Below are 25,430 nucleotides of genomic sequence, written 5' to 3'. Positions count from 1 at the left end.
TCCCAAATAGAGCAAGCATACTCTAGTTATGGTCTTACTAGGGACTTATATGCTTGTTCTTTAAATAATGGATGTTGAACTTATGTTCAGGTTCCTCCTTAAAAAGCCTAGTGTGCTTTTAGCTTTCTTGCATATGTTGTTAATATGCACATCCCATTTAAGGTTGGAACTGGTGGTGACCCCCAGATATTTTACAGTTGTTAAAATGTTCTAATGAATGATTGTGTGTGGAATGCCATTTTCCAAGTAGTTTCCCACGATGCCAGTTTGTCAAGATATTTTTGTAATATTGAGGAATCGGAATTTGATTTTATTGCCAAATAAACTATTGTGTCGTCTGCAAATAAACGTACTGTAAATGTTAGGCCAGTTAGAATGTCATTAATATAGTACAAGAAGAGACTTGGTCCAAGAACTGACCCCTGTGGAACCCCTGACTCAACTGCAACATACTCAGATTTTTTTCCCTCTAGGACTACTGCCTGTTTGCGATTGCTAAGAAAAATTTGTATCCAGTAATTTAATTCCACCTGTATCCCGTAATGATAAAGCTTATTAGTAAGAAAATAATGTGAAACTTTATCAAATGCTTTAGAATAATCCAGTGCCATCTATTTGTTTACCGTTTTCCATGTTACGTGAGACATCGCCTATAGATTCTAGAAGTTGTGCTTCGCAAGATCGACCTCTGCGAAATCCATGCTGTACCCGGGGATATAAGATGTTGTGATTATCTGCATGTTTCATGATGTGTTTAACTACGATGTGTTCTAAAAGTTTGCAGCAAATACATGTAAGTGATATAGGACGGTAGTTTTCAGGGTTAATATAGTTTTGGCCTTTTTTTGTATACAGGAGAGACATGATCAGTTTTCCAGTCATCTGGAACAATACCTGTTTTAATTGACTTCTCAAAGATAATGGTAGGTATTGGTGCAATTTTATATGAAAGTCCTTTTAAAAATCTTGGTTTATTTTCATCTGGTCCTGCTGTTTTGTTCGGATTTAAATTATGTAAACGTTTTTGTATACCTACTGTGGGGGTCTACTGTTGTATAATATTAGTTATCTTGGTATAATCAGAGGTGTACATAATTTTACACCGTTGCTGAGGCGCAGCCGAATGGGTGTATGCATTTTCAACAACGGTGTAAAATTCCGTACACCCCTGATTATGCCAAGATAACGAATGTATTTCTTATGAACAATTCCTTTAATCATTTTTAAACCGGAATGTCAAATTTAAAATTGCTAATGAAAATGTCAGTGTAACAAGTTTTCAACGTACATGTTGCTGCAGATTGTCAAATACTTTTGTTTTCTTTATTTTTGGGAAATTAAAAATAAAATGTTTTTTTTTTAATGTTTAGGATTTTTTTTTCTTTTTCAATTTTTATCCTCAAATTTTAATTACTGATTTTTTTTTAATAATTATTTATAATTTTTTTTTTACATTTGATTTTTTTTCTATTTTGGTAAAAAGAATTAATTCTTAATTTTTGGTAAAATTATATTTATCCCTGGGAGAACAAGGATGGGGTGTTATTTACACCGGGTAATTAACCAATCAGATTGCAGTATTTTGCTGCATAAAAAATAAGAAAAAAATATACTATTAACTGGATCCAAACTTTTTTATCCGATAGAACACAAACAGTCGTATATATTATTTCCTCTAAATCAGTACCAGTCTCATCTGGGGTTCCACCAGTGGTGGATTAAGGAGACAAGGGGCCCGCGGCCCCACCCCTTTTCTCGAATATAGATTCGTTTCGTAAAAAATAAACAGTAATTTTAATTTACAGGTAATTTTCCGCATTACCTCCCTTAGCGGCCTTGAATATTCTGTCTGCTATAATTTTCTGGCGTATATATTGTTGCAAGCATGGCCTTAAACGCTACAAATTATGATACAGGAGATGAAGAATTAAACACAAGGCTGAGGGAATGGTTTGAATGGGATAAAGTAAGTCAAAAAGTGTGGTTTCAACTGAGATGCTGCAATTCATATTTTTTTAGCCCTGGAAGCTTTCCCTTTTTTTTTCAAAATATTTTTTTCTTTGTATATTTTTTATATTAATTATTTATGTGTAGCAAATTAACATAAGTTAACTTGTAGAGAACACCGTATTTTATATATTTTTCTGATCGCAGTGGTCACTGACACTGATAATATTAAAGGAAAAAAGGGGGAGGGCTAGCCGCTAAACAAAAATTATTTGACCTGTCCTGACTGTCCCAAGTGTATATGAATAATTGGAATAGCTTCATGTTCAATTACTGTGAGTTCATGGTCTAGTGGTTAAGACCGGTGGCTACGGTGACTGAGTGCTGAAGGTCCTGAGTGAGTTCAATACACCTAATCGCTATTTATTCCATTCCGGGTAAGCTCTAAAATTACACAACTTTTTCATCCAGTAGAAGCTATCTGGGACCCTGTTGAAACAATTCACCATGCATGATACTTGTTAATGAGACCTGTTTAAACTACTGTAAATACTTCAAACAGAATATTTTTTTACTTCAATTTCAATTTCGAAAAAAGTGGATCATACTATATCAATGTTTCTTGATGATCACTTTCTAAAGTTTTTCCTCCCTCAGCTCACTGCTGGTGACCTCCATTTTCGGCCCACGTGACCTAAACAGGAAGTTGTATTAATGACTGTTTTTCCAGGAATGGACTAAATAGCGATAAGGTGTATTTTCACTTGGGGTTCTAAAAAAATCAGTACTTCAGAAGGGTAATATTCACCCTCTCACACACATCTCTGGTACCCAGACTGGAGTTTAAACAAGAATGGGTACTTTGGGGGCCTCTGTTGGTCAAAGTTGTCCCCTACTTTGACCTGGAGATCAATCTTCTGATATCTCTCTGGTTTGTCTGTTTCCAGCGAGTGGCCCGGTGGTTCTCTCCGAGTACTTCCGCTTGCTCCACCTTAATAACAGACTTCCTGGTGTCCTATCACTCCCTTTGTGTTGGGTGGGGATTGATTGTCCTTGTAAAAATAATGTTCGTAAAACTATATGTTAGTGAGTAAGTGACACAATCTCTAATTCATCCCGATAGGGAGTGTGTACACATGGATGCCACTGTACCCTGGCAGTTTTTGAGGGGTTCTTTGGATATCGGAGGCATTTACCAGTACATACATACATACATACTGTAAAAGGAATTGTTAAAAAAATGTTAACACTCATGTTTACTTTAATATAAAAAAGATGCGGTATGATTGCCAAGTGAGACAACTATTCACAAAAGACCAAAATGACACAAACATTAACAACTATAGATCACCGTACAGCCTTCAACAATGAGCAAAGCCCATACTGCATAGTCAGCTTTAAAAGGCCCCGATAAGACAATGTAAAACAATTCAAAGCATGTTTAGATGATTATCACAGTATTTTTTTCCAAAATAATGTTGGATAATTACATATATACCTCAGACAAATCAAGATGAGAATATTTTGATGAACGATGTTCAATTTTAACAAAATAACACTTACAGTAGCGGAAGGTGACTGTTTGACGCCTGACAGTAAAGACTTTAAGAGCATATATGCTGCAAATGTGCAAGGCAGATTGAAACTGCAGTTTACATGTACACTGTATCAGGTCTGTTCGCGCCCAGTATACTTTCACATCCTACAGGTTCGCATCCCACATGTTCGTCCCAATCTCTGTTCGCACCCTACATGTTCATGCCCAATTTGGATTAATATTTTAGTTGAATTATTAAATATTTTTTTTATATGTATACAAATACCAATTCTTAATTCTTGAATTAAATTTGAGAAATTATCCAATATTTTTTTAATTATAAATGATTACTGCTAGTTGTTATTTACAAAAATGTATACACAGCCTAATTTGGTGTTATTTTTTAAGTGTTTAAAAATCATGATTTTTTTTTTTTAAAGTCTTTTAACTTGCTTTGATGTAAATAACTGCATATATTTAGCTTGGTATCACTAAAACTTTGAAGATTTAAAAAAAAAAGTATGAAATATAATTGTTTGTAACAGATTGTCTCCCTTTTTGGAAGAGTATGACAATATGATGGTTAGATATGTACATGAACCCAAGGTTTTGGTACAATAAGAACCCAATTGATTTTGAGGTCATTAAAGATCAAGGCCATGGTCATAGCTACTAAAAATAGACTCACATTTGTGCAAAACAGGGGTACCAAATCAAATAGTTACAAATGGGATTGCATTGATATTTTACAGATAAGTGATCATACAATTTATATGATGAAACAAAGAACCCAATTAATGTTAAGGTCACTTGATCGAGGTCAAGGTCACATTTACAAAAAAGTTTATGTAGCAAATTGAAAATATTACTGAAAATAATCATATCTGAAAATAAAGAGAAGAAACTATTGATTCTGTCAAAATAATTGTTCCACTTAACATGGCAATGAGGTATGTATACTTGTGCTTATGTTTAAAAATTACATACATGTATATATACATTCAAGGTGTCTTCATTTATAATTTTAAAGGTATTTTATAATAGCTTTATGAATATTTTTTTCAGAATGAAGCAACAAGATCCAACATATTACAGTTAGTAAATGAAAAAAATATAGAAGAACTAAAGAAAAGATTGTTAAAAAGAATGGAGTTTGGGACTGCAGGTTAATTTGTTAGAGAATGATTGAGTTTGTCCAGATTTAAACGCATAGGATAAGAGGCACGCTTTTTTAGACCCCAAACACCCATCAAATAAGATTTTCATTTTATACATTTGTAATTGATACAAAATTTTAAAGAAATGCCAGTGGGGCGACTTGTCCTGCTTCCATAATAATAATGAAAATTTAAAGAGCGCCCTATATAAATAAATGAAAATTACTCTAAGCGCTGTACATTCAGCATGGTAATTAAAAGAATAAAAGAAATCAAAGACAAAAACATAAAACATACACTGTTAGATTCAAGTACTAACATAAAATATAAAACAAAAATCCCTACCATAATATAAAAGGTTGATACAAACCCATTTAGAACAGCTTTTAGTAGATACAAATAATAATGCTGACATGCTTAACATAAGCTTTGTAAACAACTGCATGATAAAATGATCAATGTATTTAAACCTAGCGCAGCTTAAGATGTATATATTAATTGCTCCTATAACTAAATTTTCATGTAAATCCAAATTTTTTGTAACTTAAGTAATTTTTGTTGATATAATTGAAATTTAAATTAAAAATCTACAGACATGACGGAATTGATGCATTCGAGCTTGAAAAAAAATTAAAAAATCAAATGATAAAAATTCTGAAAAAATATTTTCCGGATCTTCGTACATTTATCGTGTTAATGTAAATAGCATCAAGAATCAAAACTCTCAAGCTGAAGATACATGATTAACTCTAGTAATGGTTTATACATTGATAATTCAATCACCTTCAAAAACATTTTATATGCATTTTTGCAGGACTTAGAACTCGAATGGCAGCAGGATTTTCTATGATGAATGATTTAACAATTATCCAAACTACTCAGGTAAGAATTATTGTTATATTTTGCAGACCAAGGCCTGTTTCGTATAATTACCTACTAGTGGCGAAATAGAGAGAATACTGATATACAGAGATAAGGCCAAAAAAATAAGTATCTGAGTTTACTGTACCCCTACCTACCCTAATTTTTATCCCCTACCTTTAAGTTTTTTTTTATAATTTTTGAACTGTCACAATGTTGTTCCAATAAACACAATGTAAAAAAATAATTAAATTTAAAAAAAAATCCCTACCTACCTAACCTATTTTTCTCCCGGCACATGACAGTAAACACATACTTTTTTGTTTGACCTTACTTACCACTAAAGCTCCAATGGTACTGCTATTAGTTGAAACCACACCAATTATTGGTATCAGTGGCAAAAGTTCTGACATTTTAAAAGTATAGGTAAGTGAAAATGCACAATTAACAGTGCCTGGTGATGATTCATACCCTTAAAAATGATCCCTGGGCAAGGCTTACTATGTGTTTTAGCATTATCTTTCTATACTATTTATTTAACTATGTAAAAAAGAACTTGTACCTGAATTATTGCATGAATTGTAATAGTTCATCTTTTGCTAGAAGTCTGCCTTTTGAGGTTAATTTGACAGGACAAAAATGATATTATTAATGTTTTTTAAACATCTGAAAAATGTTTAAAACAAAATTCAGTCAACCACTGCCCTGGTAGACTATTTTGGAAATTTAAGGGTTTAAAGCATCCAAACTAAACTTTTTGTTTAGTTTAAGATGTAGAAGGATTCAGAGACATAGCTTTTCTTTAAGCCACGAAAGAATACTGTAATACATGTGTTTCTGCTAAAGTGCTGAAAAAAATAGGGTAGGTAGGTAGGTATGCAATATCATTTTATTTTACAAACATTTTTTAGCTGGTTACTACTAACACTTAAACAGCAGTGCGTATTCCAAAATGTCATAAAAAATGTTAGGGTAGGCACTAAAGATTAGTGGGAGCATTACATTTGCGTGCATTTTGGGATAAAATGTTTTAAGTTTGCGTGCAGCTTTTGATTACATTTGCGTGTATTTATCTTACAGGTAAACTCAGGTAAAAAAGAGAATATAATAAAATATAAATATTAATATCAAAATATAAATGACTATAATTTTCATATTAGATATGACTAAAATATTTATTAAAGGTACCAAGATTATAATTTAATACGCAAGACTTGCATTCCTTCTACACAAGACTCATCAGTGGTGCTCATATCAAAACAGTTAAAAAGCCAAACAAGTACGAAGTTTAAGAGCATTGAGGACCCAAAATTCCAAAAAGTTGTGCAAAATATGGCTAAGGTAATCTAGCATTAACTTTGAAAATATATTTTAATTATATATTGTTTATATTGAATTCTAAGACAAAATATAAAGTGTTCATGATGGATGCCGTTATAACATAGAGCATACATGCACTTCATTGCGAAGTATAAAATAAAATAAGTTAGTTTGTAAAGTTTTGTCAAGGCACGAACAGTTGAAAGTTGATTTTTTAATGCACGGCAATAAGAATAGGTTTGGTTAGCAGAAACACAAGAATTTTGGCCTTATAAAAACTACATATGTCCTGTTGACAAGTCAATAATAATAATTTTAATAATATGTTCATTATATTTTCAGGGTCTGTGTCAATATTTATTAAAAAATTGTCCATCTGTTAAAAGTAATGGTGTGGTTGTGGGTTATGATGGCAGACACAATAGTGAAAGGTAAATGTACATACAACATATAGCATTCCTTGTACATTGAATGTTCCACAGTGTTTACAGAATATGTCATAATGTTATGTATATAAAATTGTATTGTCATATTCGACTTCAGACGAAATTTCCCAAATATGACTAAAACAGTTAGAAAATGTTGTTATGAATTAAACGTTTGGTTGTTCCTGTAATTAAGTAACCATGTGCATGGTGAATGAAGAGCAGACTTTCATTTCAAAGACAGAGTCTAACTATTTCTTATTATACCCCATGCAATGAAGTTAATAAGGACACACTAAGTAGATGTGCATATCGACAGGAAATTACGATTCAATTTTTTTTTGTATGAGTTGCGTCCCTTTGAAATTATTTGCTTCAATATACTTCTGCAACAGTTTGTCATCGCAACTCCTCTAAAACCACACATCAGAAATTAATGAAACCTTTTAGATAATAAGGACATACTATGTAGATGTGCATTTTAACAGGAAATTAGGATTCAATTTTTTTCTAGGAGTTACTCCCCTTTGAATTTTTTTGCTTCAATATACTACTGCAACAGTTTGTCATCGCAACTTCTCTGAAACCACACATCAGAATTTCATGAAACATTGTAGATAAAAAGGACATACTATGGAGATGTGCAAAACGACAGGAAATTATGATGCAATTTTTTTTCTATGAGTTATGTCCCTTTGAACTTATTTACTTCGATATACTTCTTCAACAGTTTGTCATGGCAACTCCTCTGAAACCACACGTCAGAATTTCATGAAACTTTGTAGATAATAAGGACATACTATGTAGATGTGCATATCGACAGGAAATTATGATTCTTATAGTTATTTTATTTCTTCAGTGAAAATGTGGGGACATGGGGTACATGTATGTGAGCGTGCTCACTAAGGTTCTTTAATTTTCCTAGTGCTAATTGTGACATTTCAGATGTTTGCAGTCTTTTTACTGTAAACTCAAACCAGCTGTGCTAAATACACACATTGTCTCCGAAAAGTTATATGAATTAAACAGGATTTTTCTTCATATTGCAAAATATTAAAATTGCATTATAAAATTATAAATCACAATAATAAATGTACACACTAATTTCTGAATTTACAGTATGCTGGTTGACCTCTTATCCAAGCTTTTTTAAAATTTTTATGTGTTCACTTTGTGTTATAGATTTGCCTGGTTGACAGCGACAGTGTTTATCAAGGTTTATATTACTTTTTAAGATATTTATGTGTTGACTTTGTGTTACAGATTTGCCTGGTTCACAGCGACAGTGTTTATCAGGGTTTATATGACTTGTTAAGATATTCATGTGTTGACTTTGTGTTACAGTTTTGCCTGGTTGACAGCGACAGTGTTTATCAAGGTTTATATGACTTTTTTGAATATTTATGTGTTCACTTTGTGTTACAGATTTGCCTGGTTGACAGCGACAGTGTTTATCAAGGTTTATATGACTTTTTAAGATATTTATGTGTTCACTTTGTGTTACAGATTTGCCTGGTTGACAGCGACAGTGTTTATCAAGGTTTATATTACTTTTTAAGATATTTATGTGTTGACTTTGAGTTACAGATTTGCCTGGTTGACAGCGACAGTGTTTATTAAGGTTTATATTATTTTTTTTTAAAGATATTTATGTGTTGACTTTGTGTTACAGATTTGCCTGGTTGACAGCGACAGTGTTTATTAATGCAGAAGTACCCGTCTACCTCTATTCCAGAGTTTGTCCTACTCCTTATGTGGTAAGTAATACTAAAAAGGACTGTAATTAAATTACTGAAAAGTTGAAGCAACATCCAGACAGTTGCATTACTTTAAGATGAATAGGATAAACATTGAAAATAATTAAAACTCCATTGCTATTTGTATGCCCAACCTAGGGGCTGTATGTTTTCAGGTCTGTGCATCTGTTTGTCTTGCTGGTCCGTCTGTCCCTTTTTAGCTCACCTGGTCCAAAGGGCCAAGTGAGCTTTTCTCATCACTTCGCATCCGGCGTCGTCAGGCGTTGGCTTTTACAAAAATCTTCTCCTCTGAAACTACTGGGCCAAATCAAACCAAACTTGGCCACAATCATCATTTGGGTATCTAGTTTAAAAAATGTGTGGCGTGACCAGGTCAACCAACCAAGATGGCCGCCACGGCTAAAAATAGAACATAGGGGTAAAATGCAGTTGCTTATAACTCAAAATCCAAAGCATTTTGAGGAAATCTGACGTGGGATAAAAATGTTTATCAGGTCAAGATCTATCTGCCCTGAAATTTTCAGATGAGTCGGTCAATTGGTTGTTGGGTTGCTGTCCCTGAATTGGTAATTTTGAGGAAATTTTGCTGTTTTTGGTTATTATCTTGAATATTATTATAGAGAGAGATAAACTGTAAACAGCAATAATGTTCAGCAAAGTAAGATCTACAAATAAGTCAACATGACCAAAATGGTCAGTTGACCAGTTTAGGAGTTATTGCCCTTTATAGTCAATTTTTAACCATTTTTCGTAAATTAAAGTAATCTTTAACAAAAATCTTCTCCTCTGAAACTACTGATCCAAATTAATCCAAACTTGGCCACAATCATCTTTTGGGTATCTAGTTTAAAAAATGTGTGGCGTGACCTGGTCAACCAACTATGATGGCCGCCACGGCTAAAAATAGAACATAGGGGTAAAATGCAGTTTTTAGCTTATAACTCAAAATCCAAAGCATTTTGAGGAAATCTGACGTGGGATAAAAATGTTTATCAGGTCAAGATCTATCTGCCCTGAAATTTTCAGATGAATCGGTCAATTGGTTGTTGGGTTGCTATCCCTGAATTGGTAATTTTGAGGAAATTTTGCTGTTTTTGGTTATTATCTTGAATATTCTTATAGATAAAGATAAACTGTAAACAGCAATAATGTTCAGCAAAGTAAGATCTACAAATTCAACATGACCAAAATGGTCAGTTGACCCGTTTAGGAGTTATTGTCCTTTATAGTCAATTTTTAACTATTTTTCGTAAATTAATGTAATCTTTTGCAAAAATCTTCTCCTCTGAAACTACTGATCCAAAATAATCCAAACTTGGCCACAATCATCTTTGGGGTATCTAGTTTGAAAAATGTGTCCAATGACCTGGCCATTCAACCAAGATGGGCCACAGCTAAAAATAGAACATAGGGGTAAAATGCAGTTTTTGGCTTATAACTCAAAAACCAAAGCATTTTGAGGAAATCTGACTTGGGGATAAAACTGTTTATCAGGTCAAGGTCTATCTGCCCTGAAATTTTCAGATGAATTGGACAATTGGTTGTTGGGTTGCTGCCCTGCAATTGGTAATTTTTAAAGAAATTTTGACTTTTTGGTTATCTTGAATACTATTATAGATAGCGATAAACTGTAAACAGTAATAATGTTCAACAAAGTAAGATCTACAAATAAGTCAACATGACCTAAATGGTCAATTGACCCCTTAAGGAGTTATTGCCCTTTATAGTCAATTTTTAACAATTTTCATTAATTTGGTAAATTTTTGTAAATTTTTACCAAATATAGTTCTCTGTTTCTAATGGGCAAAGTTCATTATAGATATAATTGTAAGAAGCAAAATCGTTCAGTAAAGTAAGAACTTCAAACACATCACCATCACCAAAATACAATGTTGTCATGAATCCATTTGTGTCCTTTGTTAAATATGCACATAGACCAAGGTGAGCGACACCTAGTTAGATTAAAGTTTTTAATCAAAGTAGTTTTTGATGAAGTTGAAATCCAATAAACTAGAAACTTATTACACATATTCCCTATTATTTTAATTTTTATGCCAAATTAAAGTTTTGACCCCAAAATCACGGACCATGGTACATACAAAATGATAGTGTGAGTAGGGCGTCTGTGTACAATGGACGCATTCTTGTTGTTAATATTCTACACATTATTTTTGATCTTGATTTGTTTAACTTTCACCATGATAATTGCAAAAACAATTGGTTTCAAATATGCTGTATTCTTATGTTCCTAAAAATGATAAGTATAGATTATAACATGCCTTTTTCCATATTGGCCCTGGTATCATCCCGAGACTCCCATATCGGCATCGAGGCTTTAGCCGAGGGCCGATATGGGTCGAGGGATGATACTCGGGCCAATATGGAAAAGACATGTTATAATCTTTTTATCACATATTTAAGTTCTGCAGAAAAGAGAAAAAACGTAAATTATAACAATTTTATGATACATAAAAGGTAAAATCTTTAAGCAAATAATCACAAACGTGTTGTTGAGGATGCAATGACGTCACGTCATTAGGAACAGGGCACAATATGGATATGTCTTTTTTGCCCCGGGCAATTTGGAGGTTATTGCATATGCAAAACCTACGGTATTCATAACAAATATGTGATAATATGTAATACATTTGTACAAAGATTTCATGTTTAAAAAAATTAGAGGCATTTTTTTTGTCATCTCCCTATTATAATATATAAATGTTATATGAATATGAACCCTGCTTTGAACTAGACACATGCTAAGCATATTTAAAAAAAACAAACTAGTATTAATCTACAGAAAGACATACTACCCAAATTATTCTGTATTTGAGCCAACCAGTCTTTGTTCTACTCTTAAAAATGTTGCTTGCAAAATGGAGAAGCAGAACATACCAATTTTAAAGTCTTGTGTTTGACTTTGACAATGATTGAACACAGAACTTTCTTGTGATCTCAGAGGCTGTTCCAGTTATCATGGTTTTTATGAATACATTGAAATAGGACAATTGTATTTGGTTTATAGAATCATTGCATGTAATATCCATATCTTTAAGCTATTTTAGGTTCATCTGACTTTGACCACATGTCATGGTTCAGGGATCAGCATTAGGTTATTCATGATAAGAATTAGTTGTCAAATATTCTAACCAATAGGTCTTCTTTAAAATTTTGAAGATCATAAAAATACCACACAGAATTGAAAGTGAAAATTTCATGAAATTACAAAAAAAAGGGAAAAAAAAGAAAGAGAACACACAAAAAACTTCCATATAATATACAATTTTGGTAATTCAAAATTTCAATAAAAAAGAATTAGTTTTACCAATAATGGACTTACATATTTACCTCTTTCATTTTCAGGCTTATGCTGTGATATATTGTAAAGCAGATTGTGGAATCATGGTTACTGCCTCACATAATCCTAAAGAAGACAATGGTTACAAAGTGTATGGAAGTAATGGATCTCAGGTCTCAGATATTTAGGATCTGTCGTAATATCATACTTTGTTCAACTTGTGTTAAAAATATCAATATTTAATATGCTTCTTATTGTTTGTTTATAAGAATAATAGACTTTTGAGCCTTTACTATTGTGACATCATTCATGTTTAAAGTCTACTAATGGCTTTATTGTGGTGTATACCATGAAGGGATCTTAGCATTTTTTTGTTTTTTCTTAAAATATATATTCCTTCACGAAAATGCATTAAATGAAACTTTTTGAAGAGTAGAAACAGTAAGATTTCAAGTTTATCAAGTTTCAGTTAAGATCGAAAGTCTATGAAGACCTGTTAAAACATGGATATAATCATTAAAAATTTTAATTATTTCCCTTTTCAATTTCAGATTATCTCCCCTGTTGATAAACATGTAGCCAAGTCAATCGAGGAAAACTTGGTACCACTGGTTACTTCATGGGATGCATCAGTTGTAGAGAAAAGTCCTTTAAGGAAGGATCCTTACAATGATATTTTGAAACATTATAATGAAGATCTGAAAAAATTATGTTATTTCAGGTAAAATTACTGTAACTTTTTTAACCAAACAAGTATTCCATTAAAGGGTCACTAGCTACCAAATATATAAAAAAATCTAATACATTATTTGTTTTGCTCAATCATTAATGAAATGCAAATAGTCCAATAAAAAATAGCTTTTAGCAGCTATGGTTCAATTTTGTCATAAGCAAAAAAAAAACATTGATTATGAATTATTCACTTGCAAGTGAATAACTGGACCTCATTGAATCTGTATTCATGTGAACTTCAATTTAACCCCCTGGTTTGAAATTGATAACACATGAATTGTATGTGTAAAGTTTATTTAAAGAAAAAGAATGTCAACATAAAAAGTAAAACAAAGGTAAATCATTTTATTGACTGATTTGATCCACAAAAGTTCATTCTTATACAGGTAAAAACGATGATAAACATTTATTTATCATCTATAATATGAAATTAAATAGTCATAGAAAAATCCAACAGCACCAGTTTGCTTAATCTATTTATATCTTTATTTATGTTTATATTGCTTATATGGTCATATGATGACTTTAGAGGTCAACTCGATAATTAGATGGTGTCTAGATTAAAATACACATGAAATGAAGCAACATATTTTCATGCCCTTGACCTGTTTATTGTTTATTTTAGACTTTTTATAGTTTGAATAAATGTTTTACATTCAATTTGTTATAAATTGAATATGAGAATTTGATTAAAATCAGTAAACATGAATTTGACATCTAGTGCCTTTTCAAGGAAGAAAATATTTAAAGCAAAACTGATCCTGCTGTTCTTAACATTTTATAGTTAGTCAATTATAAAAGAATTCCAAATAATAGAAAGAGACTAAGTCACTTAAGAATATAGAATTCAAATTGAGCATATTGTGTGTATGGTTTTATCATATATTGTAGGGAGCAGAATAGTAAATCATCTGTAATATTTACATACACTGCCATGCATGGTGTGGGATATCCTTATGTTATAGAGGCCTGTAAAGTGTTTGGTGTTAAAGAACCCGTCCCTGTGATAGAACAGGTCAGTATATCTGTTATTTGAAACCGATTGGACTGCGCTGAAATATCAATATTGCAAAATATCAAGTCGTCAAAATTCAAGACAATGAAAGTCCACTATATATCTTTAACAACATTGTTCATGAACTGCTGTATGTCCTCTTCATATAAACTTTCTTATAACGTTTAGTCGCACAACAACAAGGAGACAATGCATTTATCACTGCAGTTTCATGTAGTCTGAAAGGATTTTGATATACTTTCCTAATGTCTTACTACTGTAATATTTGTAAAGTAATTTTCTTTCAACAGATAATGCCAGATCCTGAATTCCCCACAGTACGATATCCAAACCCTGAAGAAGGTGAAGGAGCTTTAGTAAGTATAAATTATTGAGTTTTCTATACATTGATATTGTAAAATATCAACTGCAAGCCACAATGTAAACCTTTGTGGCGAGTGAGCGCAGTGAACGAGCTCAAAAGGTTCACATTGTGCTGAGCAGCTGATATTTTACGATATCTATACATAGAAAACCTGATTATCTTTTTATGCCCCACATACAATAGTAGAGGGGCATTATGTTTTCTGGTCTATGCCTCTGTTCGTCCGTTTGTTCGTCCATTCTTTCATCCCGCTTCAGGTTAAAGTTTTTGGTCGAGGTAGTTTTTGATGAAGTTGAAGTCCAATCAATTTGAAACTTAGTACACATGGTCCCTATGATATGATCTTTCTAATTTTAATGTCATATTAAAGTATTGACCCCAATTTCATGGTCCACTGAACATGTAAAATGATAGTGCGCATGGGGCATCCGTGTACTATGGACACATTCTTGTTATTGTTCTATTACTGGTCTTTTCTTTCTCCCCAAGTTACGCTTGACGAAATCAAGCTTAATAACTTTTCCTCTCCCATTGTGACGTCCGTGATAACTTCTCCTCTCACATTGTGACGTTACTGATAATGCCTGGTCTCGTTTTGAAGTCTTGATACAAGAATTACAAAGCGACAGAGCAGGGTGATATAGGCATAGGGAAGGACAATAAGTTAACTTAATAGTGGGATTACAAAAGTAGTAAAAGCTAAGATATAGAGAAAATAGTAAATTTATGGAGTCATTGGCTTTTAAATATGTTTTATAATTTCAAACTGTTGAATCTACCTAGACCTATAAATAAATTATGGTTTTAGTTTTTGAATATTTCTTTTTCCTGCTTTACATAGTTTTGAAAGGAGAGAAAGGTAAGGAAATAGTGAAACCACACAAAATCTTGACAGATTCGTTCATTAAAACATTTGAAAATTGAAAGGGGTTAAAAATAATTATGTATCATTGTATGGTTACCAATGAAAAATTTCTCCACCAGACACCAAATGATGAAGAAGTTTACACAACTCTTGCCAAAAAAATATTCATGCTTACACAGTAAATGTATTTACACCTATCCATCCTTTAAAGATAAACTGCCAATACATGTTATGTCAATTAAGATCTAACTTTTTGATTATTTTTAGTCCCTAGCAATAGACACAGCCAATGCTAACAATAGTAGTGTGATATTAGCTAATGACCCTGATGCTGACAGACTTGCTATCGCTGAAAAACTAGAAAGGTAAATCAATATTCAAATCCCCATTCTTCTTCACATGAATTGTTTTATCAGGGTGCTTATATTTTATTGAAAAATTGAAGAATTTTGATAGCTCATGAACTTGAATTGTTTTGCTTTCATGAGTACTAAATATTTTATTCCGTTTGTAACACAGAAATGTGCCTTGTTGAAATGTTTTCTAGGTATACTACAGTATTGAAATAGTTATACATTTTGATTATAGTTTAAAAATACTAGAGTCGTAAGAACAGTTTCATTTATTTTGACAGTGAGTCAAACAGCCAGCCTGCCTCTGTGCATTCTTGAAAGGCAACCATAATTTCTAAACTATTGGACACCAATTGTTTTCTTTTTTTTTTATCTATTTTAAATCATTGAAATTAACCAAAAAGATTAATGATGAAGTAAATATTTTATTGATAATTTCCAGTGGTAAATGGCATATTTTCTCAGGAAATGAAATTGGTGCCTTGCTGGGATGGTGGAGTTGGCTTTCCTTTAGACAGAAGAATCCTGATGTTCCAGGTAAGGTATAGTGTAAGGATGATGGTGCTTAGCCTGGTATCTTGGCCCATTTCCTCTAGGTGTCAGCAAGGCTTCCAAAAAATATTTGAGCCAGCCGGACATTTTATATCTGATCCCAATTTTAGTCCCTAAGACTAAGTCACAAGAGGCAATTTAAATAAATTAAAGTAATCAGATGGCCATCCCAATGATTGACATTAGATTAAAAAAAAACGTTATTAAACTTTACTTTGATATGAATTTGATGTTCTGACGTAAACTGTTAAATTGACAGTGCATCATGCAAAGTGTGCACATCAGTGTGCTCATATCTGCCTTAGACTCTTTATTTGTGCAAAATGATGTCAAAAACTTTACTTTCGTTTTAAACCGGATGTTGACTTGACAATGGTAAAACATGGACCATATACGGATACGTAAAATCCGTGTACGTTTACAAAGCACGACTGAGTGATGAAGCTCTTTCCACGTTATTTCTTCAACAAAATACTTCAAATGAACGTTAGATACAGGTTTAACTGATAATTTTAGCATTTTGGAAGAAATGTAGGATGCACAATTAAACTTCCCACCTGTGCACATGCGCACATGTGTTCTAGTTAATACTAAGTAGTTCTGACGATTTTTCATTCTAAATCCTTTTTAAATTTTTCATCAAATCATGTTTACAAACGTATTTTTTATAATTTTAATCTTTTGAACTAAATCAAGTAGATACAAACTGCTGAAATGTTAAAAAATAATTGTGAATAGACTGATCAATTTATACGATGTCCTGTACTGAAAATAGTTTACCTGTTACCTGAACAGGTAGATTTCAGGGTTCACCGATTTCAGCTGTCCAACAACTAATTAGCCTTGATTAAATTAGAAAGTATTGAAGTAGGGAATGTTTTGATAGTAATTAATCATCATGTCACTTTTATGGCCGGAAATGTGTGGCTGTTAAAGGCAAAATATTGGGTCAAAAAGATCGTGAATTATGTAAAAATGACCGAAAAAGCCTTGATATCTTAAAAGTAAAAGACCGTTTCATGCTTTTCCCAGCCGGACTTTTACCGGACATTATACAATTGTCCGGAATATATGACCGTTTTGGAAGCCTTGGGTGTCAGTAAGGCCAGGTGTAATACAATCCATGTGACCACTTTAAGCGCTCAACAGGACTAACTTACTGTGCATGTACATGGGATATAAACAATAGAAATACTTATCAGATTGCTAATTAACTGTCTATCCAATTAAATCAGTTTTGTTTGGATTATCATGGCTTTATTTTGTTGAAAATAGAATTTAAAAATAATGTTTCAATCATATGTGGCTATATCAATATTTCCTGCCATGTATCACAAATTGATACTATCCCACAATGTATTGTTCTGAAATTCAATGGACAAAAATCTAGAGTTATTTGTAATATAAATTTATAGTAGATGTTGTTTTTTTCTGTTTTTGTGTTGTTTGATAGCTGTCTAATTGACATATACCCAACATATGCTTTTATTTCCCTACTAATATACTATGTTTTAGCATCTGAAGTGTATATGTTAGCAAGTACAGTATCATCTAAGATATTACAGACAATAGCCAGAAATGAAGGATTTAATTTTGAGGTATTTTTAACTAATGAATAAATATTACCATGTTTATATGTAATTGAACAATTGGCCTTTTTTTCATGCATGTATTTATAAACACATTAGCTTGTGATAAATAAAATTGATAAGTGGTTTTATATTAGGTCTTTACAAAATTCAGTTGTGCATGTTTCATAAACATGATCTACAGATTAGCCCTGCAATTGCTGTCAGTTTGTTCTTATTTTGTTTTTTTTAATACACCCCATGCGTACGTTTTTTTGTTGTTGCATGTTTCTAACATTCAAAGTTTTTTGGAGTTTATAGGAATCACCCTATCATTCTATGTACCTCCTACACTGAAGGAAATATAGAATTGAAAGAACACAGAGTTGTAGAACACTTCACAAGCATAAAGGAATAGTAGACTTGCTAACATGTTAAAGGGGAGATAATCAAATTACCGTACAGTAATGTACGACAGAGTTATCCTTTTGTGAGATAAATCATAGTTCCAGTTGGTTTTGAACTTCATAAGGATGAGTTGTATCTTGTAAGCATTTGTGGATCTCCTAGGAAGTATTTTTCTGTTAAATGATACTTTGAATTCTAGTGTTACCCACTTGGCCTGACATGACTTAAATCTTTCCACTCACATATCTACCAACTTGTCACTATTTGTGGGGGATTTCCCCTTTGGAGGCTCTCAATAATTGGAAATTTTGCAATAGGGATTTTGTCCACAATTTAAAACAAAACAATCAATTTTACTATTGGTATAGCATTGTGAAAATATGAAGAAGCAAATAAACAACATAAGAAAAAATTTGAAGGCCCCCTTACAGGATTTGTAGGACCATGGCAATCATCTTGCAGTAAAACCCCCATGAACATTTTGAAATGTTGGCAGGTATGCACTCACTACCTTTCAAAGTCTTCGATGATTCCCATTTACCCATCACTCTCCTCTAGTTCAGTAGGATATGTACAAGCATGAATATAAAAATTGGTTTTAACATGTAAAAGATTTTTAAAGTCAAGTTAAAATGATTTCATACATTTAGTCTTTATCTGTATTTTATAGGAAACCTTGACTGGGTTTAAATGGATGGGAAACAAATCCGATGAATATTTGAAGGCAGGGAAAACTGTCCTGTTTGCCTTTGAGGAGGCCATTGGTAAGATTGTTTGGTTTAAATTTATTACTCTACACTGACAGTGTATAAAGCATTATCTCAAACATTTTGTCCATCCATTTATTTGTCAGTTCATTTGTCTATTCACCAAGCAGATATTTAGTCACTCTTTTCTCACTCAATATAATGACTGTTAGTAGCTACACAGTGATGAGTTGTCACATGTTCTTGAACTCTCACACACCTGCTTGTTGCTGATATTTTTTAATTTTCAAATTTGACAAGACCTAATAATATTATACCAAATTTGGAATGATAAAAGAAATGGCAATATTACAGCAGCGAGGAAAACACTGCAAATTGAATTGACAACAGAATGATTGCTTGTGATATGAAAACAGGTGCTTGAAATGTCGTTTGAAATATAATTGGTTGTTATGTAATTATATTTTAATCAGATACCATTCATCAAGAAAGGAGCAGAGTTTTTTTTTAAAGCATCATTATTTTGGAGAAGATATCAATTCAAAATAAATGATTTGATAAGTTTAATCAAGCTTGGCATATTTACCAGGCGGCTTTTCAGGAAAATTTGATGGATTAGCAACTACAAAATAAACAGATATGAAACTATTTTTTTAAATTTTTTTTTAATTTACTATATTTTTTTTTTTTCATAATCATATTTTTCTTTCTTTTATCTATACTTTTTTTGTCCTTTTTAATAAGATACCATTATAAAATCCCAACAAAATGATATTTTCTGTTGAGTTGTATTATATTACTTTTCTATATATGAACTTGCTATTTGATAACTGTACTGTTGTGTAGAATATATGAAAGGAGCAGAGCTTACTCCAACTTTACTGCCTTCAACAATTAATGTATATCACCCATGACAAATGCCTGTTTTTGTTCCACAGGATTCATGTGTGGTTCCAGTGTGCTAGACAAGGATGGAGTCAGTGCCTCCATGGTAACAGCAGAGATGGCCACTTATCTGTATGACCAGGGTCTTACACTTTACAAACAACTAGAAAATGTTTACCAAAAGTAAGTTACTGTTCTGTTATACTTCTATAAGGATTTTGTGACCATCAAATAAAAAAATGATGCCTACATATCTTCAAATACAATGATGTTATATCTATACTCATCCAACTGAAAAAAAAAACACTACTTATTTCCTAAAATAATCATCCCAGCTAGGATGAATGTGTTTGTACCTGCAATTTCAGACCATCAATCCTGGATTTTTTCAATGAAATAATGTTCCAATCAAAGTGAACATTACATACAATATTTTTATTAGAAAATACATTTTAAATACAGAAATACAGAAATTATTTAAAAAAAATAAATAATAAGTATGATATTCTGATATGAAAAACTTTGTCATAGAATACTCAATTTTATTTTGTGAGGTGTTCCTTTTTATTGTAGTACATGTATTTATATCAATTGATCTTAGCTCTGATGTCTAAAAAATATACTCTCTATTTAAACTTTTTTTGAGGAAGCACACACCTGCTAATCAAAGCCTGACTGTACTGCACTTAGCTATTTCAGAGGTCACATTAATTGTCTTCCTCTATCCACCCATTACATACTTTACTCCTCTTTATCTACTTGCCTGAAAGCTTTGTAGCCTGCTTATCATCATTTCCAGTTAACCATACTATATCGATGTTTTCAACTGACAGTTTTTGAGTTATGTGGGGCCATACCATGTTTGACTGACTAAAATTGAGAATGGAAATGGGGAATGTGTCAAAGAGACAACAACCCGACCATAGAAAAAACAACAGCAGAAGGTCACCAACAGGTCTTCAATGTAGCAAGAAATTCCCGCACCTGGAGGCGTCCTTCAGCTGGCCCCTAAACAAATTTATACTAGTTCAGTGATAATGAACGCCATACTAATTTCCAAATTGTACACAAGCAACTAAAATTAAAATAATACAAGACAAACAAAGACCAGAGGCTTCTGACTTGGGACAGGCGCAAAAATGCGGCGGGGTTAAACATGTTTGTGAGATCTCAACCCTCCCCTATACCTCTAGCCAATGTAGAAAAGTAAATGCATAACAATGTGTACTCTGGCTTCCTCCACAAATAAAACAACGCCAGTATGATAAAGTGCTGAAAGTGGCACCAGCTAATTAATTTATTATTTGTAATATTCTCTTACAGGTATGGCTACCACATAAGTTTGAATTCCTACTTTATCTGCCATGATAAAGATGTTATAAAAAAGTTGTTTGATGATCTGAGAAATTTTAATGGAACTGGGAAGGTAAGTGTATAATAATATAACTTTTTAGATAGAGAAAACCATTTAGCTAGAATATTCTACATACACTATGACTATGTAAATGAGCAATTTCTATTTAAATTAACCTTTTGATATTTATTTACCTCTTACATTAAAGAAAAACAAGATAGTATCAATCAAAAAAAAAAAAAAAAGTAACACTAATTTCACTTAAAAGTTGTGGTTCTTCGGGGGCACTCTGAATTTTTTACCTATAAAAGTTACGTGATATGGCCAATATTGCTGAAAGATGTGTTAAACACCCAACTATCAATCAATCAATCAGTTATGTGCTTGTTACAATAATAATATTTTCAGGCTCTGGAATATGATGAAACTAAGAATTTTATTCGTTGATTTTTGTTTAGAATTGCTACTGTTGATGTTATCAGTCATATCTTTGTCTTTATAGCACCCTGATACCTGTGGTCCATATAAAATTAAATATGTAAGAGACCTAACAGTAGGAATTGATAACAGTAAACCAGACAATATACCAGTAAGTACAGAGTTATCTACCTTATGATTCATTCTGATCATTGTTAAATGAAGGAACAAACTTATTTTGATTGAAAAAAAAAAACTTTTGATGGACACTTGTATAACAGTAAACTTTTTTAGTGTAGCAATACAAAGATGGTCTATTTGCATGTTACAGTTAAAGTAAGCTACATCGTGTTCGACAACTTACAGAAAAGAGTGATGATTTACAGAAAAGAACCGAAAAAGGACCATATGTGAAATACTTGCCACTGGACATTAAACAACCAACAACCAATCAATATATAGGACATTGTCTTAGTATAAAGCTGGCATTTAAGGTAGCGCCTTCCTCATATTAAAAATAATATAAATTTAACATGTATTTTATTAAATATATTCCAGACTTTACCAGTGAGTAAGTCAAGTCAGATGGTTACATATACATTTGAGAATGGTTGTGTAGCCACACTTAGGACGAGTGGAACAGAACCTAAGATCAAATATTATACTGAACATAAACCAGATCCACAGAAAGGGTAAGTTTATAGAGATGTGCATCTATCCTTAGTAAAAAGATGATATTTAAAAACATTTGTTTTTATTTCCAAACAATGGTCTTTTAACATATTATTTTGAAACAAACAGGATTCTAATGATGAACCATGTAAAAGGACAGTCTCAAGATTAAAAAGTTACAATTATTGTAATAACTTAAAAACAAACATATCAAAAGACTTCACATCTCACAGAAAGGTGGCTTTTGTCATTTGCAGAAGTATGGCTATCAGCTCCATTTTGTGTTTTCCTTTACAAGACTTAAATAAAAAAAAATATTCATACGTTACACGGCTTATATGTTATTTTAGAACTAGTAACACTCAATAATATTAAAATCTACGCCTCTGGTGCGGGAATTTCTCACTACATTGAAGACTTGTTGGTGATCTTCTGCTGTTGTTTTTTCTATGGTCGGGTTGTTGTCTCTTTGACACATTCCCCATTTCCATTCACAATTTTATGTATTAATAAATATGATATGTTTACAGATTGGACAAGCAGTCAGCTCAGCATGAATTAGAAGATATTGTACAGTGTATAATAACATACTTCCTCCAGCCAGAGAAATACAACCTACAAACAAGGGTGACATAAGTATTGTACTTCCTGTCAGAACTAGGTATAATGCATGCTGGGAATGATACCAAAGGGGATGTTTTGTAAATGCTGCTGACATAAAATTTGTATCCATGTATTGTACTGTTCATGTTGTACTTTTTGTCATCTTACTTATTTTGAAAATATGCTATTTGTTACTTTGAGACATTTCTTGTTTTTTATATTTTTCTGTATTGTAGTATAAATATTCAGATGTTTCTTCAATTATTTTTATAGTATTTAAAAAGATCAAAATTTCCGGCATAATATGAAACAGCTGATTCATTCTCAAAAGCCTTATCCATTACATTTCTATTACATTTTTTTTTTTATCAATTTAAGATCTGATCCAAATGTCATGTTGAGGTCAACATTAGTAAATGTTGTGTCTTCCAATTATTTTGACAGTTTTATCTTTTATATGTTTTTTCAATGATTTTATTTTTGATAAGAAGTTAAAGCCAAAAACTCTATAAAAAGGTAGAATTTGACATCATGATTGAAAAATTTTGCTGAAATCAGAACTATCTGTTCCAATTCAAAATAATAATTATGTACAAAATAAATTATCTGTAGTTACAATATAAATACTAATCTGTTTTTCTTTTCAATTGTTAGTTTAAATCATACCTATATAGCTTTAAATAAATTTTCAATGGAAATTGTGTTGTATTAGTAATTCTCAAGTCAGCCATGCAGCCACTACCTGTTAAACTGTATGTAAAATCATATAATTAGAGTCTCAACTTGTTATCTAAAGTTATTTTCATAGATTCTGTGAAAGTTAAATAAAAACAAACTACCTCAAATTAAGATGAAATTTAACATTTTTGATAGATTGTCATAGTAAACTATTGTGTTTTGAAAAAATAAACAACAGAATGAAATGTTAAAAGACTAGTCCTTGCTGTTATAAAACTCAGACTCAGAAAACAACCATTGAAAATAATGGATTTGGTGTTTCAAGCCCTAATTTTGTACTCACCAGTTATATGAGCAGACCAATAAACATACAAAGGATGGCATCAGTCTTGTTTTACAAAGAGAAACTCAAGTACAAGTTTATAAATATATCTACAAAATACAAACACAAATTGTGCAACAATGGATCAGGAACTATTTGATGCATTAGTCCTGATGCATTGTACATTGTAATGCACCATATACATCTTGATGTGATCATTGACACTGTCATGTGCAGACATATAAATAAAAATAAATTTGAATATATTTTGTAAATAATGTGTTCTGTAAATCCAGAAATTATTGCATGCATTTATTATTGCAATTTTGCCATTTAAAACTAAAATGTGAATTTAATTTATTCAAAATGTGAGTTTAAATTATTGCGATTATATCCTTTTTGCATTATTTGCAATAATAAAGACATCACAATAATTCCTGAATTGACAGTAACGACTTGATTTCTAACTATCCCCTTAATATGAGTTAAATAAGACTAGACAAAATAAAAATTGTTCAGAAAAAAAACTTTATCTAAAGACTTATGGTCAAGATTGAAGCCAGATAATTTTATCCACTGTTGTCAAATTTTTCTTGTCTAAAATATTTTCACAGAAAAGAAAAAAAAATGCACTTTTGTTTTTACTAAAACACATTTTACATTATATTCTTATCATTATATATATATATATATATGTATGAATCTGATGTACAGTAGTTGTCGTTTGTTTCTGTAATATATACGTGTTTCTCGTTTCTCGTTTTGTTTATATAGATTAGACCGTTGGTTTTCCCGTTTGAATGGTTTTACACTAGTAATTTTGGGGCCCTTTATAGCTTGTTGTTTGGTGTGAGCCAAGGCTCCGTGTTGAAGGCCGTACTTTAACCTATAATGGTTTAATTTTTAAATTGTTATTTGGATGGAGAGTTGTCTCATTGGCACTCACACCACATCTTCCTATATCTATGGTTAAAGTTATATTCCAAGAAATTGCTATATGGGATTCAGCTTTATTGATAAATGCTGTTATCCATATTTAAGTATTGATTGTTATTAAACTTGTCAATTTCATACCTAGATATTGGACAAAAATTGTCTGTTTTTTTATACCTGATAAATGTTAAGTTTTTGTCCATATGAATAAAATAATATAAGCTCTGGACTTGTTATTTTATTTATTTAACCAGAAATTATGTCATGTAGAATTTATTTTTCAGTAAAAATTGTTGTATAGGTCCAATTTCAAATTATATAATAGCATGTGCATAATCATGTACCCTTAAAATATTGCTGTCAAGTTTTGTAGTATATTGTACTATTATACTGTACTTTCAAGTACATCTGGAATCACCAAAATCAATGGACAGTACAAAAAAAAATACCAATCTCCAAGGAAAATTCAAATCAAAAGGTCTGTAATCAAATGGCAAAATCAAAAGCTCAAAAAAATAACAACTCATATTCCTGACTTGGTACAGGCATTTCCTTATGTACAAAATTGTGGATTAAACCTGGTTTTATAGCTAGCTAAACCTACAAAAGATCAAACTAACCCTCAACACCTGACCCCCCTAAAAACACAGTCATGCCCCTCCTTTTGCCTATTTTGATCATGTATTGTAAAAGTTAAAAA

General features: G+C 31.7%; 1 protein-coding gene across 1 annotated transcript; it reads left to right on the top strand.

Annotated features, from left to right (window-relative positions):
• The first annotated feature begins 1,819 nt into the window (after positions 1–1,819).
• Positions 1,820–24,959, top strand: LOC134697192 (phosphopentomutase-like). The gene is made up of 18 exons (XM_063559285.1): positions 1,820–1,966; positions 4,550–4,649; positions 5,456–5,523; positions 7,165–7,253; positions 8,920–9,004; positions 12,368–12,475; positions 12,854–13,023; positions 13,926–14,049; positions 14,340–14,405; positions 15,546–15,643; positions 16,074–16,168; positions 17,699–17,781; positions 18,830–18,923; positions 19,805–19,934; positions 21,075–21,177; positions 21,608–21,694; positions 22,081–22,214; positions 22,725–24,959. Exons 1-18 carry the CDS (start codon positions 1,886–1,888, stop codon positions 22,828–22,830), a joined length of 1,821 nt encoding a protein of 606 aa, XP_063415355.1. The 5' UTR covers positions 1,820–1,885; the 3' UTR covers positions 22,831–24,959.
• The last annotated feature ends 471 nt before the right edge of the window (positions 24,960–25,430 follow it).

This window comes from Mytilus trossulus, chromosome 14 (assembly GCF_036588685.1).
Source record: "Mytilus trossulus isolate FHL-02 chromosome 14, PNRI_Mtr1.1.1.hap1, whole genome shotgun sequence".
Lineage (NCBI taxonomy): Eukaryota > Metazoa > Mollusca > Bivalvia > Mytilida > Mytilidae > Mytilus > Mytilus trossulus.
Note: the sequence above shows the minus strand (reverse complement) of the source record. Positions and strands in the feature narration are given on the sequence as shown.